This window comes from Typopeltis vanoorti, chromosome 4, assembly GCF_054136105.1.
Source record: "Typopeltis vanoorti isolate ZY-2024b chromosome 4, IOZ_Tvanoo_1.0, whole genome shotgun sequence".
Taxonomy (NCBI): Eukaryota; Metazoa; Arthropoda; class Arachnida; order Uropygi; family Thelyphonidae; genus Typopeltis; species Typopeltis vanoorti.
In genome coordinates, this window is record NC_143552.1 from 61,404,164 (window position 1) to 61,425,087 (window position 20,924).

The window sequence follows — 20,924 nt, forward strand, 5'->3', positions numbered from 1 at the left end:
TATTAGCATGGTGATAGTTAATACAGTATTATGAAGGATTCCAATAATTCAAATCATTTGTGATTGTGTTCATTTTTTGCATGTTACCATGCTCTTGTTTGCATATCTGATTGATCATAGCAAGGACATATTCAGAGATTAATGCTAGTTTATATTCAAGTGTAGAAGGTCTAATGATATCTCTCAGTCTTGTCATAACAGAGATGTAAGATTTCTAAATCATTCCTTAGAACTTGATGTTTTTCTGTTGTGGCATCAACTGGATTTGCTGAAGATAACACATGTGATGACAGAGCAGTGGTCTATTTTCCATAGTATGGGAAATGATAAAACTCCTGGATATTTCAAAGGACTCTGTGTAGCATAATAGATCAGCTATGATTGTATTCTGATGAGGGCATTATTTAAACACTGTATTTAAACATAATTAAATACTTAATTTTATACTCCTTAAGGATTTTGATAGTTTTACTGAAAGAAAGCCAATACAAGAAAACAATAAAACCTTTGACTTCCTCATTACCAGCAGTATGGTGAGCACGTTGATTGACAAGTAGTCTGGAAATTGTACAATTATTATAACCATTTTATAGAAAGGTATTTATTAGAAACTGGAGTTCTTTAACCGACTCCACCTTGTTAATAATAATATGGTAAGCTCTTGCTCATAGCGTTGAGGTAATGCCTAAGGTTTGTAATGGCATGAAGAGCAAGAGCTTACCATATTATTATTATAATTTTCATCCCCCCCACCCCTTGCAGACACAATAGTATCTGCAAGGGGTGGGGGGGATGAAAATTTCTGATAAACACCTAGAACATGGTTCTACTTCAATTCCTTCATGGTGATTATCACAACTTTTCAGCACACCCTTGTATTAGTATGGGTTCATTTCTGAAGATGGAGATCTTTAAGTTTTAAATCCAAGAAAGGAAGCAAACCATTAGGCTCTAGTTCAAAATAAACCTGATGTTTATTGTTAAGGAGATTAAGAAAATCAAAAAGAGATTGTAGTGAGTGGTTTCAAATTAAGAAAACATCATCAATGTACCTCTTCCATATCTTAGGTTTGAGAAGATATTCTTCTGAGAATATCTCAAATGTTTCCATATAAAGGATAGCTAATACTGGAGCCCATGGCTGGCCTGGAATTTGGTTTGTATGTGGAATCAATGTACTTAAGATTCCCACACTTTATGCAATAATTTAGAAGGTCCACTTTTTTTTAATTTTTTTTTAAAGAATTTATCTTTTGGTAATGTGAAAAGTTCATCATATATAAAGCTGCAGCATCAATATTTTCTGCTGGAGACAAAGATTTGTTGCTTTAAAAACTAAAACAGAAGCAGATTGAAAAAATATATCAAAATGTAAATATTTTAAGTGTTTCATTACCTAATACTTTTTTTTTTCTTTATGAAATCAGATGTTAGTACCGCAATATTCTGTGCAACCCATATTAAAGAGGAAAACAAACTCTCGCTGAACCCAGAACAGAAATTATATATAGACACACACGGATGGACACAACGTCATATCCAAGATTACAACCACAAATTCAGGTGAATCAGGAGATTGCACTCTTGGCAAAAGTCTAATTGTGTTTGAAAGAAGTGCTTTTCATGAAAGAATAAAGTTGCAAACTCAGATGTCTTGTAAAGCCTCAAAGACATCATCTAGATGATTTCACGTGGGAAAGAATTATTTGAAGCAGGCCACAGAATTACTAACATTGCCAGAGAGGTCAGCCATCCAAAAAACAAACAAGGCCAGTTTGCCTCAAGAACTCCTTCGTGCTAAGCATGGTGTGACATTGTGAAATCTCGCGCATCATTCCAGGCTATAGGCAGGGTTTCAAACCAATGGAACATATTCCAGATGTTTGCCAAGAGTCACACTCACTCTACCATGGAGCATGAAGACAGATGTTTGGATATAACAGCAAACTGTAATCAACATATCACAGCAGGTCAGCTTGCAAGTTGGCTCCATTCAAGCACAAGTGGTATGCAGATATCTCAACAAACCATGGCAAGATGTCTGCGACAAGTAGGCCTGTAGTCTGCATCTCTTTACTTCACAGCTCATCATAGAGCATGTTTTCAGTGGTGTTGTATCCATTAAAACTGGACAAGACACCAATGAGCTAATGTACTCTTTACAGATGAAAGTCGTTTTAATCTTCCCACTGTCATCCAGAATCCCACTGATTCTGGAAGACACTTGATCTGACAAGAAAGTGATACTCCTTATCATCGCAAGAATGTTCTTGAAAGGGATAGATACAGTGATGCTGAGGTCATGGTGTGGGGAGGCATTATGCTTAATGGATTCACCAAGTCCTGGTAAAAGGAACAATGACTGGTGAACGATATTGCAATAAAGTTCTTCAACGTCATGTCCAATTGTTCCATGGTGCTATAGGCAAAGAATTCATTTCTATGGATGACAATGCCACACCACTGTACAGGAGAGGTAGAGATACTTCTGGAGACAGAGGATATTAATCTGAATGGCCAGCACGCTCCCCAGATCTTAACCCAACAGAAGATGTTTGGGACGCAATAGGAAGACACACAGCTGCTGGAAATTCCCCTCCAAAGAACAAACAAGGCCAGTTTGCCTCAAGAACTCCTGAATCATTTGGTGCTAAGCATGGTATGACATTGTGAGAGCTGCATCACAGTTTGGGGTTGAACATATTCCATACTGAAATGTCTCACCACATAGTTTTCTGTAACCACTCTACGTTACTTCCTTAGGAAATTTGCAACTCTTGCCAAAAATATATTGCAATTTAAATTGTATTAAATTTATAACACTTTTTTTGTAATATAATTTATTAGTATGCTGGCAATAAATTTATGTCCACGTCTGGCTGTAATCATGAAAATTTTTTCATATACAGGTAAAAATGTAGTTTATCCTTAGCATTTGGACACCAGTACACACACACACACACACACACCTCTGAGATGAGTTGAACTTCAACTGGACATTTTATACTTTTACGGTATACTTTTGATGTGTTCTATCTATAGTAAGAACACATCAAAAGTATACCGTTACTTCATCACTACTATGAAGAGATAAAGATTCATTCATACTGAAGGAAAATCTTCCACAAAATAAAAGTTCATTTCTTATTCTCCATTAAAAGACCCTAAATCAACAACTGAAATGATCTCTCTCTCTCTCTTTAACTGCCACCATGTAGTCAGTCCAGAGTCAATAGGAGGAGGAGTGCAATTTACAAAGCCTAAATTTTAATTCAAATAAACTACAAAAATTTAACAACTGCGTGGGTCTGAAAAGTTCTCGGCCTAACAATGAAAAAACAAATTTATAATTTCAAAATTATTTTTATTTTTCAACATAATCTCCCTTAAGACTAATACATTTATTCCAGCGATGCTCTGGTGCCATTATACCATCCCTGCAGTGGTTCTCAGTAAGATCTGCAAAATACTCCTCTACAGCTGCAATCACCTCTTGATTCGAAGAAAAACGCTGGCTGGCAAAGAAGGTTTTTAGTTTTGGGAAGAGATAGAAGTCAGAGGGATCCAAAATCTGGGGAATAGGGTGGATGTTCCAACAATTCATAGTGCAAATCCCTTAATTTTCCCATTGCCAAAACACCTTTGTGGGCAGGTGCATTGTCCTGATGAAAGATGATTTTTTACTTCTGCAAACCAGGTCTTTTCTCACAGATTTTTTCATCTAGTCTGGTTAAAAGATCGGAATAATATTCTCCGGTTATTGTTTTACCCTTTTCAAGATAATTAATAAACAAAATGCCTTTAGCATCCCAAAACACCAATGCCATGACACTGTCTTCTTTGGCGCTGAACAACTGGCTTCTGTCCACTGTTTTGACTGCTGTTTGGATTCTGGTGTGTACTGGTGAATCCAAGTCTCATCCATAGTAATAAATCGACACACGAAATCAGTTTTATTCTTGTTAAAATGCTCCAAGCACTGTTCAGAAATTTTCATGCAAGTGCATTTTTGATCTGCTCAGCACCCATCTTGCACAAAGCTTTTTCATTTGCAATTGTTCAAGCAAAATATATCCTACACGTTCCTTTGAAATGCGTATAGTCACATTAATTTCATGCACGTTGAGTCACTAGTCATTCAATACCATATTGTGCAGTGATCAGTGATTTCTGGTGTTGTTACACTTTTTGGATGTCCTTCACGTGGATCATCTTCACGGCCACGTTTAAACTCGGCAGCCCATTTCTTAATTGTTGAAAACAAAGGAGAAGAGTGCCCATATACTTTTGTGAACTTTGAATGAATTTCTTTTAGTGTTAAACCTTCTTCTACAAAGAATTTTATAAGCACACGATACTCAATTTTATCCATTTCAAGGGATATAGACAACACTTTGGCTTTCAACAGCTGTATAAAAAAAATTGCTTGATAGAATGACCAGCAATTTCACATGGATGCTTATGACAAATGTACCAACTTAGGGAAAAAAAAAAAATCTTGGCGATAATGTTGCCATTTATGGTCAAGGCCGAGAACTTTTCAGACCATCCATGTATTTCAAGTACCATATTTGCCAGCGTATAAGATGCACTTTTTTTCTTTGAAAATAGGTCTGAAAAACAGGATGCATCTTATACGCTGATACCCAGTGTTTTATTACTTTCATTTCTGAAAATTTTCTCTATTCGAGTTATGCAATTTCTTTCTTGCGGTGTGTGAGAGCATTCCAGTTACATTAGTTATGTATTCCAGTTACTGGAATACATTCTAGTATTTCAGTTATGGATAGATAACATTTGGTCTTGGCGCTCTGTTGAAGAAGCTAGCGCTGCTAGTATGGGATCAATTTCGTTCTCACAGAACAGAAGATGTTAAAAATAAACTCAAGGAATTGAAAACTCAGTTAGCTGTAATTCCATAAGGTCTAACTAGTCAGCTTCAACCTTTAGATGTCTGTATTAATAAATATTTAAGGGATTTATGAAGGAGAAGTGGAAGACTGCTGGATGCAGTCTTCAGATTTTCCTTCTTCCTGATTACGCCATCCGGAAGAAGGAAAAGGCCTAGCATTTTGCAAGTTTCTGAGTGGGTCAAAGCTTCATGGGATGCTGTGAAAACTGAGACAGCGGTTAAATCATGTAAGAAGTGTGGCATTAGTAATGCACTGGATGGTACAGAGGACAATTTGTTGTATGAGGACTCAGATTCTGATTTATAAGAGGTTTCAAGTGTCTCTTATTTAGCTCTGGAGATGAATTTCTGGTTTTGATGAAGAAGATTAAAAGGTTAATCTAACTTTCCTAGTTAGAGTAGGTATTTGTTGAAAAATAGATCTACTTATTATATTTGAAATACTGTAAATTCATTATAATATTCAGTGATAAAGTTTTTTTTCTTAAAAAATGTGTTCAAAAAGGGGGGGGGGGGTGCGTCTTATGTGCTGGCAAATACGGTATATAAGATATATGCAATTCGGCAAATGAGATTCATTATAATTTATTATAATAAATTTATGGCCTCAACAACTGTTTGACAAACTAATAAAATCATTTTCAAGAATATATACACTGTTGTCATCATCATCCTTTCAGGGATTTAGGTCCAGTGGCTTGTTCTGAAATTTATTACTTCTTTTCCTTGGTCATCCGTTGTGACATCTATATCCTCCAAACTGGATGATATCAGAGTATTTTTGTGTGGGTGTGTAGTCTTGAACTGTCCATTCTTTTGATATGTTCAATCCACTTCTTTCAGTATTCATATACTTTGTCCCATACTGAGTCTATTTTTAGTTCCTTGTGTATTTCTGTGCTTCTTTTGCCCCAGAGAGTATAGCCTGCTGTCCTTCACAGGAATTTGTGAAGGACATTCATAGAAACTGAAGAATTTCATTTCTTCAGTTTCTATTCTTTTTTCTTCTGCAATTTTTACAGTCCATAATTCACTTCCATACAGTATAGAAGGTCTTCCCAAAACTATATAAACTGTTATTCCTTTGAACTTGGTTAGGTTTGAAAATATTGTTCATTCCTGTTATCTTTAGAAAATTTGAATGTTGATGTCAATATCAGCTTCTTTTGTATTTAATACAGCACATCCAAGGTATTTAAAGCAGTTAATTTGTTCTAAAATTTTATTTTCAATCAGGATTTTACTTCTGATTGCAAATGGTCCTTTAAAAGCCATGATTTTTGTTTTGTCTGTTGATATTTGCATTCCAAATTTTTTTGTGCTTATGTTTAAGGCATATACTGATTTTTAGAGTTAATCTTCACTTCTTGCTATGATTATTTGGTCATCTGCAAACAAAATGGTATTAAGTATAGTTCCATGATCCAGTTTGAATGCTAGTTTTATATTTCCTTCAATTTCTTTACTTATTTTATTTATTTATTCGTATGGAGTTTCCTCCCTTTTTCTCCCCTATCCCGATTGGGGGGAGTTGAGCTCCCTCGTGGGGGGGGGGGTTAAATATTTATGGCTGTAGATCCATGTGTGTTCATGGGGCCGGTTTGCCTGCTTGTGGGATGAAAAACGCCAGATAAACTGGCGGAGAAAACCCTACTGCCTGCACCCAAGACCGGCTAACTTGGCTATGGTTGAGGAAGATTCTCAAATTCCTCACGTCTTCGACAGGAATTGAACCTGGGACATTCCTTCCCCAGTCATATGGTTGCAAAGCGCACAGCCACTAGGCTAACCGCGCGGACTTTCTTTACTAATTCATCTACATAGATATTAAATAACAGTAGTGACATTGAGCATCCTTGATGGACCCCCCCCATCGATTTCCATTCTATGAGCTTTCATTAATTCTTACAGCTATTTGGTTGTTCTGATACATGTTAGTTATTGCAGCAGGCAGCTGATTTGGATGTTTAGATTTTTGAGTATAGTCCACAGTTTGTTCCTTAAGAGTCTCGAAGGCTTTCTGCTAATCTATCAATGCTATGGTCATTTCTATGTTGTATTCATAATGATTTTCCATTAAGATTTTTAACGTAAAAGCTGGGTCTATATATGATTGTCCTTTCTTAAAGCTATTTTATTCTTTGCAAAGTTTATCTTCTACATACAAATTAAGTTTTGAAGTTAATATTCGTGCATATAACTTATAACCAGTATTTAGAAGACTTATTCCTCTGTAGTTTTCACAGTTGCACCTATGGCCTTTTTTTATATATTGGGATGATAATTGCCTTATTTCAACTTTCTTGGATTTTTCTTTGCTGCCAGATATTGTTAAGTAATTTTAAAAGTCATTTGATGAATAGGATGCCTGCATATTTTATAAGTTCTATATTTATCCCATCTTCTCCAGGGGATTTTCCTGATTTGTTTTGCTGTATTGCTTCTTGGATTTCTTGTTATGCTATTTCTTCCACTATATAGTTAGTAGTAAGCATTATGTCAGTGCTAGATTCATTACTATCTTGCCATAAGTTTTGGAAGAAGTCCAGCCAGGTTTTCTCTTTGATTATTTCAAGTTTCACTTTGTCTTTTACCTCCTTATTCACATTCCTAAGAATTTTGTGTGTGTATTTGATCTCTTCCCAATTTTGTTAGAAAGTTTTCCCATGTTTCTCTATTCTTTTCTCAACATACTTTTTTTTGCTATTGCTCTTTTGTATTTATAATTATTTTTTTCTTCTAGTGATTTTGTGTTTATCCATTATTTATATGCTTCTTTCTTATCTGTGATTATTGCTTCAATATTTTCATCCCAGTTTCTTATTCCCTTTCTCCTCTTCCATTTACTTTTTTGTTCTGAGACATTCTGTTGCTACATTTATTAATACATTTTTTAAATTATTTCATTCTATCTCTATATCATCATTTTCTTTTATTTACTCTAGTTTTCCATATATTCTTTGTGAATAAAGGTAGTTGATACTTTTACCATCCAAGAGTTGAACTGTCCTTATCCCTACTTACGAGTAATTCTTATCATAACAGCACTATGATGTGCACTAATCTGGTTAATTTTAAGCCATCTTAGGGATATTCTTAATTTTCCTTGTAAGAGATAATGATCAGATTCTATTTCTATATATTTCTATATATACGGTATTAAAGTAAATAGCACCATACTATTGTGGTGTTATATAATATAATGTCTAAACTAATTATTATTATCATTGCACCCTCCATGGAGTCGGCAGACTCATCATGGGAGGTTCATTCAACTGACAACATATTTATCATGTCAAATCTTAAAATCCTTAACATTCCTTGCATTAACAAGCCATTCTAGTAATGTGTTCCATTCACTGATAATTCTCCACATAAAAAATCTACTCCTCGCACACCCTTCTTCACTACACTCTTAAATAACTTCCAGGGATGACCTCTGATTTCTCTTCTCTCACCTTCCACTCTTTTTGATAATCTCATCTGGATTAATCCAATAAAATCCTATCACTAACTTAAATGTCTCTATCATATCACCTCTTTTCCATCTATCCACTAAACTCTGCAATCCACATTCTTTCAATCTCTCTCCATAACCAGCAGTTCAAAGTCCTGATATTGTCTTAGTAACTCACCTCCAGACCCTCTCCAATGTCTCCACATCACAGTGAAAACCAGGTGATCCACATTTCAGCACAAATCCAAGTGTGGTCTGACCAGTGCTTTATACAGTCACACAACCACTCTTCCTTATCCCTACTTAAGAGTACTTCTTATCATAGCAGCACTACGATGTGCAGCCTTTGCAATACTAGCAACATGCTCTCTAAACTTCAGTCTACTGAAGCAAAGTATAATTATTAATCTGCTTTGCCTCATCTCTTGTAGTAAAAAAATAAAATTAATAAATATAATCACATAAAAGCCAATCAGAAGTTAGTCTTCTAGTTTATATTAATATATTCAACTGGTTGACTTATGACCTATGGTAGAACTCTGATATTTTTTTTTAATCAGCATTCATTTTTTATTAAAGTCCCTAAATCTATTATAATGCCTGCTGTTCACCATTCAATTTCACTGAACAAAAGCATTAACATGGGAGTTCTAATAATCAGAAAAAATATCATTACAATGAGTATGTGAAATGCTCATAATTCTGCTTTTTCAGTTGCAGGGGGAAAAAAATTATTTGGGAAGAATAACTAACAAACAAATATTTATTTTTAATTTATTGAACAACAAGTGCAATTAAGTGGTGTTTCCATGCTATTTCATGTTAACCATAAATCAGCAATCTGTGTTACAATTCACATCAAAACTCAATGGGTAAACAACGTGACACTTTAACTCTCTCTCTCATTTCAGCGTGAGATTTTTAGTTACAATATTTTCAAAATCATTCCAATGACAGACCAGTGAGCTAGCCTGGGTGACCAATGGCTGAGTGGATAACAACTTCATTTTGTAAAATCAACAGGCTGTGGGAATACTACTAATCTGGCATGGATAATTGAGAAAGTCATTAAGTTGCGAGTTCTATTGCCTAGTGTGAAACCTTCATTTATTCATCTTTATATGAAATTCATATAAAGATGAATTTCAAGATATAAAATTCATTATCGGTACTTCTAAAAAAAAAAAAAAAAAACCTAGCAGTTTCTGGTTAGCTGAGAAGCAGATCATGGAAAATAAGTGGCATGAAAATATAAAAGAAAAGCAAAACTAAAGATCAAAAAATATCAATGTAAAAGAGACTAATAATCTGATAATGCTGAAAGAAAATATTTGGTTTACAAGTGTTACCTGTATGCAAGGTTTTCGAAGGTTAACACACAGCCCATCAGCATCCTTACTGTAATGCTCAACCAATTCCTGTAATGTGCGAAAAGTTGTTCTTCTAGCAATGAAGAAGCCACCTTCATCAAGCTGCCTGATACGGTAATGCTTAACTGTATCACCATCTCTCACTGTAGAAAGAAAGAAAAGGAAATTTAGAAAAATAAAACATCTAATTGAATCCAAGTTAATTATAAGAAATCAAGTAATATTCATAACATGCCACGCCACTTTTAAAATTAATTTCACTTTGCTACTAGAGAATTTATAAATTACATAAGAAAAAGAACAGAAATATATATTCAGTACAATTAAACTAATGAATATTTTTAAGACATGCAGCAACATGCATGTGATGTTATTATTATGTGGACATCTCCACAGAGTCTAAGGACTCATTGCGCAATGTCCATTCACCACTATCCAAGCAAAAACTCCAGTCCTCACACCTTCACTACCCATCCTTTTACACACCTGTAAAAGGATGGGTAGCACAGTCCATTATCTACAGATAATGGACTGTGCCTTAAATCAGGTTGAATCAGGTGCAGCTTCGATCTTTATACCCTATATATATCGGTGGCATGGCATGCCCATTTAGGTTGGGTGTGCTGTGTGGCTTATGCAACCTGCTCTATAAAAAATATATTGGTGATATTGCTATTCCATGGATGTGCACTGCACACCTGGAATATACACCCCTGATATACATACATACATATATATATATATATAGGGAGAGAAAGAGAAACACATACATAAGTAGAATCTGCTTATTGTGATCGCAGATAATATTATCAACTGGCTATTGTTATCAAAATCAGGTCCTAAAACACACCATTTAAAATGAATTAAAAATAATCCATCTATTATAATCAAAGTTCCAGTTATTGTTATCAAAATCCTCGAACATTTAGCCTTTTGTGTCTCAGAATTCTAAGAAATAAGAGTTAATCAGGAGAAAATCTGACAAAGAACATTTGTCGAAATCTGACTTTTTTTGCTAATATTCTTTAATCTTATTTTTCCATAAATCTGAAATCTTCCAGGCAAATGCAGGGGGGGTAATACAGTCTAATTGTGATTTGAGTTTATTTTCATGCTCTCTCTCTCTCTCTCTCTCTCAGTAAGTGAATTTGATTTTAAGTGCTCATTAAAACAGCCTTTAGCATTATGGCAGAAGCAAGTAAAAAACGTAAATATTTTCTTTTCAATAAAAGAAAGAATTTTGGAGTGCTATGATAAGTTGCCCAAAATGAGTCAGCATAGTGTTGCTGTACATTTAAAATTTTCACAACCACTCTTGTGTAAGATCATAAAAAAACAGATCAAACAATGAAACTTCAGCTTTTACTAATGAGAATATGTATTGGAAGAGAGCCTGATCTGGTAAGGATACTCAAGTTGAATCAACATTAAAAATTTGGTTTAGTAATGTTTGTGAAAAGAATGTTTCGATTAATGGGCCTTTGATGCATCAAAATGCAGAAGAACTTGCAAAAACAATGGGTAAAGAAATTTTCACAGTAACTGATAGATGGTTTAACAGGTGGAAAAAGTGAGAGAATGTTGTGTACAAGCATATTCATGGTGAAGAAAAAAGGTTTTTTTTTTTTTTTTAATCAGCTGATGCGTGGATTAAGACCAAGTGGCCAAAAATTATTGTTGAATATTCTCCCGAGGATATTTGCAATGCAGATGAAACAGGACTATTTTTGTACAATGCCTGAGCATATTTGTTTGTTTAAAAATGAAAGTACTAAAGGATTTAAATCTTCAAAAGAGTGAGTGACAGTTCTTTGTTGTGCTAATATGAAAGGTGACAAATGAGAACTCCTAGTGATTGGAAAAAGTAAAAATCCTCGGTGTTTTAAAGCTGTCAAAAGTTTGCTTGTTGACTAGTGTTCTAGTGCGAATATGCTTGGATGACTAATGACATTTTCAACAATTGGTTACTTAAGTGGAATCTTAAATTAAAGCAAAAAATTGTCTTGTTAGTAGACAACTGCACTGCACACCCAAACAATTTATCGTTAAAGAACAAAGTAATTTTCTTGCCTACACTACATCTTTAAGACATCATGAGCTTTTAAAGCTTATTATCACAGGGAAGTTCGTGTGAGAATTATAGCTGAACTTGGTTATATAAAAGACCAATCTGATGTAAGTGCAATTGCAAAAAAGATTTCGGTTCTTGATGCATTGCATTTGATAGCAATGTCATGGAAGCAAGTCTCAGAGAAGACTATTGAAAACTGCTTCCAAAAAGGTGGATTTTTTAAGACAAACTCTGAAACTCCTTCTTCTGAAGAATTTGAATATCTTACAAATGAAATTTTTAATAAAACCCTGGATGGTAGATCAAAAGAAGAATTTGAAAATTGGTTGGATATCAATAACAATGTTGAAGTGGTGCCTACAATGACGGTGTCAGAAATATGTCAAGCTGCTTCAAATGAAAATATTAAACTAATAGAAGAAAGTGAACCTAATACAAGTATAGAAGAAGAAATTTTAGAAGCTTCTCCAACCAAAGCCCAGAGGCAAGAAGCTCTGCAAATACTTCATCATGGTGTGCAACATCGAGCAACAAACTTCGAAAAGTATTATGAGCATGAGTAATTTATTCATGAACTACTATATTCAAAGACACAATAGACAACACTAGATAAGTTTTTAAAATAAATTTTATGTTGTTGCTTATTAAAAAGTTTTTTTATAACAGGATATGATGGTACTACATGAAAAATTTACATTATTACTAACTTTCTATCTACAATTTTCACCCAAATCAATTACTAACTTCCTATCTACAATTTTCACCTGTTACCTGTCAGAATTCTAACATTATCAGATCTTATATTTCTATCTTCTAAGTCACTATTTACCGTATCAATCCACCTATATCTTGGTCTGGGTCTTTTTCCTGCCAACCTGGAGAGAACACTTGTTTTGCTAATCTTTCCTCTCCCATTCTGTTTAAGTGACCATACCACCTGAGATTAAGCTCTGCTAACACATTCCTGGATGCTAACAATGTCAAGTTCTTTTCTAATATCCTAGTTTTTAATATGATAAACATTGATGCCATCTATTCACACACCCCTCATCTTTCTCAGAACTCTCATATCTGTGGTCTCTACTCTTTGATCAAGTGTTTTACTTCTAACTCAGCTCTCAGATCCATAAGTTAAATTTTGAACACTGTCTTGTATACAGCTAATTTAGTTTTGACTAATTTTTCTCTCATATTCCTTTTAAATTTATTCAATTGACTTCCTACCATACCAGCTTTGTTGATTCTGTTGTCTATTTCCATATTTAATTTACCATCCTCACTAAAAATCGTGCCTAAGTAGCTGTAATGTTTAACTTGTTCTATAGGTTCTCCATTCACAATTTTACAAATTCACAAATAGGCAAAAGCATTGATATTTTCAATGCTTTTGCCTATTTTCATTATCTTTGTCTTGTAATTGTTGATCTTCATACCATATGAAGGCCTGATTGGCCAAGTGGTTAGTGTATCCCCTCAGCAGCCAAAAGGCTTAAGGTTCGAATCTCACCTTGGGCATGGATGTTTGTGATTGTCTGTGAAAATATTAGTGGTGGTTGGCGGTAGATGGTGTTGATGTAGTTACAGTTCATTGTAGTTGGTGGATTGATTGATAGAGACGGAGAGTTGTAGAGTGGGTACCCTCCCTCGATGAGTCTGAGACTCCCTGGAGATGTCACATAATAATAATATTATTAAACACTATTACAACAGTTATTCAATTTAATCAGGGAATGTTGGAGACTTGTGGCAAATTTGTTTAGAAGTATAACATCATCTGCATAAAGCAAAGAGTTGACATTAACATCTCCAATTTTGATATCAGGTTTAATACCACTTTCCTGCATAATGTGATCCGTATAGCTAAATAACAGAGGACATTCTTGTCTGACACCAGATTTAACATTAAACCATCTTCCTGCACTTCCTTCAATTCTAACTGTTGACTTACAACTCAAATAAAGACAAAGTAATGCTTGATATAATGCCCCACTGACATCATACAACTGTAGTGTTTTGAATAGCTTCTCTCTTTACACCTTGTCATATGCCTTTTCCAGATCTACAAACTTAAATACAGATCATTGTTATATTCTCATTATTTCTCAACTATTTGATGTAAAATGAAAATATGATCCTGACAGCCTCTATTTGACATAAATCCAGCTTGTTCTTTGCCAAGCTTCTCTTCAACAATCCTTCTCAACTGTACTTACATAAATCTTATCAGGAACACTCAGTAGAGAAATACCTCTGTAATTCTCACATTCAGTTTTTATTTCATTTTTTATAGATGGGTACTATGAGAGCTCTACTCCAATCATCTGGAATTCGTCCCTCTGTCCAGGCCTTCTGAACTATGCAGTGCAGCCACTGTAAGATTTTTATACCTCCATACTTGAGCATTTCTGTTCAAATATCATCAACTCCTGCTGCCAGGAACTTTTGATGACTTTTTTCTCCTTCAAGTATGGATATGTATTCCTGACTGCATGCCTGGTCAGTGTTTTTTTACCACTGTGCCATCATCATTGCTTGTTTCATTTAGCAATTTTTTGAAGTAATTACCCCATACTTCAAGGATATCTTTTTCTCCTGTTTTCATGTCACCTTTATCATCTCTAATTCCTTTTATAGCACTCTTTCCTCCATTTCTGAGCTTCTTCAACAACCTCCAGAATATCTTACCACCTTCTTGATATTTATTTTCTATGTTCTTACCAAAGTCCTCCCATGACTTTTGTTTAGCTAGTTTTACACAGTGTTTAGCTTTCTTACATTTGTCTCTGTATTCTCTAAGAGCAAAAGCTAACTTATTTGCCAGGAACTTTTGATATGCTTTCTTCTTTTCCTTCACTGCCTCTTTAACTTCCTGTGTCCACCAGGGAGTTCTGATTTTTCGATCCTTGCAAACAATCTCACCACATGCCTCTCTGGCTGAATCAATCAATGTTTTCTTCAGGGCTTGCCACTGAATCTCCAAGGTTTGGTTCCTGTTCTCAAACTCTTTCTAAAAAGAACTATACCACACACACACACACAAGGTTTGTAAAGATTTTCTTACATATCCTATCACTAACAACAGATTAACCACGAAGGCCTGAAATCATATCTTTCTCTCCATATTGCTTGATATTGGCATGCCTTTATCCTAGAACTTCATCAATACTAGAGTCATCAACAAATGCATATTATACATCAAAAATGTGGTAGAATGGCAGCTATATAGCTGAGTCACTAATTTCAAAACTGTATATCAAAAACAGGAGTTCAGAACAGAACAGCAAATAATGGATAATATACTTGCACTATGACCCAAATATGGATTACTGGTTGGTCATAATGCAAATGAAAACAGCAAAGCATACAGTAGTCAAATTTAAAAATACATTTACAATATGAATAAAATTTGTATGGGCATTATAATAAGAGAGATTGAACAGAAAAATGCTGTTAGATCTGCTGTCCAAAAACATCAGGTAGCAATCCTACCACTGGACTTTGCCAGCGACATGCTAATAGTAACCTGTCCTTGGAAAATTTGATATACTTTCAAGTCTAAGCCAAAGAAAAGTCAGATGGATTATCAGGAAAACAACATCGTCCAGGAAAAGGTAAACAAAATTGGAAGAATGAACATATAATTAAAACTGCAACATGGAATGAAGAAGCATCACACACAAATCAGCAGAACTAAACCAAACCAACATAAAGATAGGTAGAAACAGAAACAAAAAGCCAAAAAAGGTACCAAAGAAACAACTAACAATATACAAATCTACAGTAGAGTAAAAGAAGAAGAAGACAAAGAAAGAGCAAAAGGTAAGTATAATGAACAATACATAAATCTACGAAAAACAACATTCTTTAATATAGTCTCGATTTTTAGAAAAACTCCAGATTCTTGAAAAAAAAAAAAAAAAAAAGCACTGGTTATTCCAATTCATAAAAAAAGGAAATAAAGTTTACTATAATAACTATAGGAGAATTAGTCTGCTAAATATAGCAAACCATCTTGGATAGGGCAGGTTCGAGGTTTAGAGGTGCAAGAGGAGAGCGTGTTCCAAATACCAAATACTCTGGATATCGGTAAAGCTGTGGGACTAGATGGTATTTCACCACAAGTTTTGAGAGAATGTGCTAAGGAACTGACAGCTCCTTTGACCTGACTTTTCAATGAAAGTCTGGATATGGGAAAGGTGCCCAGGGAATGGAAGGAAGGTAAGACAGTGCCATTGTATAAGGGCGGTAGCTGGAAGTGTCTAATTATAGGCCGGTTTGTGTGTCATCAATAGTTGTTAAGATCTTGGAGAAATTAGTTAGGGACCACATATAACATTGGGCAGATGAGGGTAATGTTATCTGTGAAAGTCAACATGGATTTGTGAGGGGGACGCTCTTGTTTTAGTAATATGCTAGCTTTATAATAAAGCTACAAGAGCAGTAGATGAGGGAAAGGCATATACTGCCATTTTCTTGGATTTAGTGAAGTCATTTGACAGGATGCCACATGATAAGCTGATATTTAAGTTGCAGCACATGGGTTTGGATATCGGGTTGGTCAACTGGATTCAGGATTGGCTGTCCGATAGGTATCAGAGAGTTGTGTATGGTGGGGCAGTTTCAAGGAGGCAGAGGGTTACAAGTGGGGTCCCACAGGGCTCAGTACTGGGATCTATATTGTTTAACCTTTATATCAATGACATTGTCAGTGGATTGCAGGGGGATATTCAGTTGTTTGCAGATGATGTGAAGCTGGGAAGGGTTATTAGTAATAGTGCAGAAGTGGTAGTCTTGCAAGAGGATTTGAATAAGCTAGACAGATGGGCAAATAAATGGGGTGTCAGTTTAATGCAGCAAAATGTAAGGTCTTGAGGTTTGGGACACATTGATGGGATGCTGCATACTCTATTGGAGGAGCTATACTGGAGGAAGTAGGGGAGACAAAAGATCTGGGGTTGATGATTGATAGAAACCTGAAATTCAAGGGACATATTGCAAAGGTGGTGAAGATAACACAGAGGATTGCTGCAATAATGTGAAGGACGCTGACCCGCAGTTATAAAAGAGTTATCATTCCGTTGTATAAGAGCCTGATCAGACCACGCTTAGGCTATTGTTCTCAGATTTGGTCCTCAGGATTTGAAGGGGATAAATTAATTGTGGAAAGGGTACAAAGGCAGATAACAAAGACAGTTTCAGGACTGTACAATGTTAGTTATGAGGATCAGCTGAGGGAATGTGGACTGCAGAGTTTGGTGGATAGAAGAAGAAGGATAGGTGATGTGATTGACACTGGGGAGTTCTTTTGCTTCGTTGAACAACGGGAAGGAGTGATGACAAAGGGCCATCCCTGGAAGTTACGAAAGGAAACTGTGAGCAAGAGAGTGAGGAGTGGTTTCTTTGCATGGAGGGTGGTTGAACTGTGGAATGCCTTGCCTCATAGAGTGGTGAGAGCGAGAACGGTCAATGAATTTAAGGAGTGGTATGATAGACTGCGTTTCCTAGAAGGGACCTCCCATGATGAGTCTTGATAGACTTTTGTTTCCTAGGAAGGACCTCCAGCGATGAGTCTTTTGACTCCTTGGAGGCCTTGTTGGATTCTGAATGAAGAGAAATTAAAGTTATTGGTATTTCTTTCAGAATCCAACATGATCTTCCATAACATAAGCAAGACTTGTAAATATTGTTTATCTCTTGCTTAAACTGTATTACTCATATAATTGCTCTGTATTTTGTCAGTTATTAATTAATTATATAATTATAGGATATGTCATAATAATGAAAGGACTCTGTAGTAAATGCCATTTATTTTATACTTTATTCCTTCAATAATATTATAAGAAATTGTATGTATGTAACTTTATGAGCCTTATATGAACTGTAATATATGTTTTGTTTTGTTAATGTGAATGAAGGTGAAGGTAAATTTAAGTAACAATAATATTTTTTTATTAATTTTCATTACTGCATGTAAAGGTAAAATGTTATGTAATGCTTATACTTATGTTTTATTTTGATTGTTGTCATGGAGACGGAATTAAAACTAGATAGCATGAGCGTGGTGGAGTGTGAGCTATGGTATTCAAAGGGAGATGGAATTGATATGAGCTAGACTGTGAGAACAAGTTTTGGTGGGAAAGAAAGTGAAGGTATATAAGCGAAAAGCGAGAGTATACAGGAGATCAGTAGACCAGAAGCATTCGTGATAGTGCGGTGAAGAGAGAGGGAGGAAGCACTCACGACAGTGCGGAGAGGCGGGAAGCAGGGAGCACTCAAGGCAGCAATATTACTACAGTAAGAGGCTGTAGTAATAGGAATTAGGTGCTGTAATTAGATTAAGAAGAGATGAGGAGATAGCTATTTAGCAACACTGAGTAAAGTAAGAGGCTGTAGTAATGGGAATTAAGTGTTGTAATTAGATTAAGAAGAGATGAGGAGATAGCTATTTAGCAGCATGGAGTAAAGTAAGAGGCTGTAGTAATAGGAATTAAGTGCTGTGGTTGGACTATTTGAGGACCGGGAAAGTAATAAGCAACTGAGAATAATTCTTGAAGTTAAAGAAATACTACATGTTCCATTAGTTTCATGGAACTTTAGCAGAGAGCTGAATTGGTCAAATAGTGTTAAAGAAGGAGTGAGCATTTTCCTTTATCTAAGTATGTCTATACATGTGAAGTGCGACCATTAATAGTTCAGTTATCACTGAGAAGATTTATTCTAAATAGTATTGCTATAGTGTGCTAAGTAAACATAGTTATAAAGTGTGCCCATAGTGAAATTGATGAGCAAAGGATTTATCCGGTAAGAACTGTCCAATTTTATGTTACTTCAGTGCAGAGATATATGTGTCATTCCTCCTGTTATTCCCCACATTAACTATAACGTTTTTTGCTGAAATCAGCCGGAGTATGAAGTGTGAAAGTGTATAATCATGAAGCAGTTGTTGCCACCATTAATGTATTGAGACTTTACTGTGTGATAATAGTAAAATTTGTTACTAAGAGATCTTGTGATATTGAACTCTATTATAAGTTAATTTAATATTGTGAAAGCTATAAGTCTGATAGCAGAATGCCCATAGATGAATCTGTAAGATGTTATGACCAGTTAAGCTAAGACATTTATATTATCTTGTTTTCAGAATTGAGTTTATATGTATAATATATAACCCTGAATTAAATGTTTTGTTTTGACGATTTTAAAATTGTGTTTGCCTGAATCTCTTTTACTGCACCGTTCATGAAATTATTGGACCTAGCCGGAGATTTAAAGATAAGAGATAAACTCGGTCTACGTAAGAAATAATGTTGATATAAAATTAGTTGATGCTTGGTTTCACTGGTTAGAGTTCACAGAGGATATGAAATAAGCAGTGACCACTTCCTTGTTAAAATAAAATTAATATTACCACCTAAATGGCTACAAGTAACAAGAACAGAAAGAAAAATTGAAACATTTGTTTATAAAATTAGACTATTGAATGACACAAATGTACAATGGCTATATGAACAAAGAATTAACCAGTATCTAGATAAAATAAAACAAAATGAAGAAATAGAAATAGAATGGCTAAATATAAAAACGATACTAAATGCAGCAGCAAATGAAAGCTTAGGAAAGACCAAAAAATTCAATAAAAGAAAAAAAATGAAGATCTGGGATCATACAATCAAAGAAATAATCAAAAAGAAAAAAGAAGCCTATCACAAATGGTTAAGCAGTAAAAGATTAGAAGATGAAATAGAATATAAAAGAATAAGAGCCATAGCTAAAAGAGAAGTCAGAAAAAGACAGAATCATGGAATAAATTTGTTTCTAATTTAGAACATGATTTATATAAAATAAGACCCAATGTATATAAAATTTTGAAACACCTAAATGCAGATACCAAAGAAAACATAAAATTAAACACTGAATTGAAATTAGAAGAATTTCTAAATTACTACACAGAACTGTGGACAGACAAATATTTTAAAAAAGACAACTGGCAAACAATTAACGAAAATGAAAAGGAAATAACTGAAGAAGAATTAGAAATCAGCCTGAAAGAAACAAGAAATGGAAAATCACCTGGAGAAGATAAGCTAGGTTCAGAACTAAATAAATACGCAGGAACAAGATTCAAAGGAAGACTCTTATTATTTTTAAATAAAATTTACTCAACTGGTATCCCCCCAATAGAATGGAAAAAAGCAATTGTGATTCCAATCTTTAAGAAAGGTAATAAAGATGACCCTAAATACTATAAAGGTATCAGTATACTAAATTCATGTTACAAAATATATACCAGAATCTTAAATAACAAACTAATGAAATATTCCGAAAACTTTATTCTAGAGGTACAAAATGGATTTAGAAAAGGACGATCATGTATAGACCCAGCCTTCTGCCTAAAATTAATAATAGAGAAAAGAAGAGAATATAATTTAGAAACACATATTGCATTTATTGACTTTGAAAAAGCATTTGACAAAGTTAAAAGAAACATATTATTTAACATATTAAAAGAAAGACAAATACCAAATAATATCCTAAAAGCTGTCACAAGTATATATGAAAATAATCAAATACAAATAAGATTAAATCACGAGCTATCATATACAAGAGAGATAAACCAAGGGGTCCAACAGGGATGTCCCCTCTCAGCAACTCTTTTTAATATCTACTTAAATGAAATAATAATAAAATGGAGTAAAAATTTACATCAAGGAATTAAAAACTTTCACCTACAGTTATCTTAAACACTCTCCTCTTTGCAGACGACCAAATAATAATTACAAATTCTGAAGATAACTTATAGAAAGCTATTTTAAATCTAAATGAGATATCCAAAGATTATGGTATGATAATATCAACGGAAAAATCAAAAACTATGGCCTTTAAAGGACAAGATCCAGCAAGAACTAAAATAGTAATAGATAACAAGATCTTAGAACAGGTGAATTCATTTAACTACCTAGGATGTATGATCACTTATGAAAATGAAAAAGATATAAATATAAAAATTGCAAAATATTTAAAAATAACAGGAGTAATTAACTCTATATTTAAACCAAACCTAGTTCAAAAACAAACCAGGCTAAAAGTATACAATACATTAGCCCTACCGGTCTT

The 20,924-nt window shown here is 34.4% G+C and overlaps 1 protein-coding gene across 1 annotated transcript in view; it reads right to left on the minus strand.

The window, feature by feature from the left end:
• LOC150107357 (tyrosine-protein kinase Src42A-like) overlaps window positions 1–20,924 on the minus strand; it is a 254,034-nt gene that overhangs the window by 100,833 nt on the left and 132,277 nt on the right. The window contains exon 3 of the mRNA XM_090391222.1: window positions 9,719–9,882. Coding sequence (XP_090247348.1) covers window positions 9,719–9,882 — 164 coding nt within the window. The remainder of the gene's footprint in view (window positions 1–9,718; window positions 9,883–20,924) is intronic.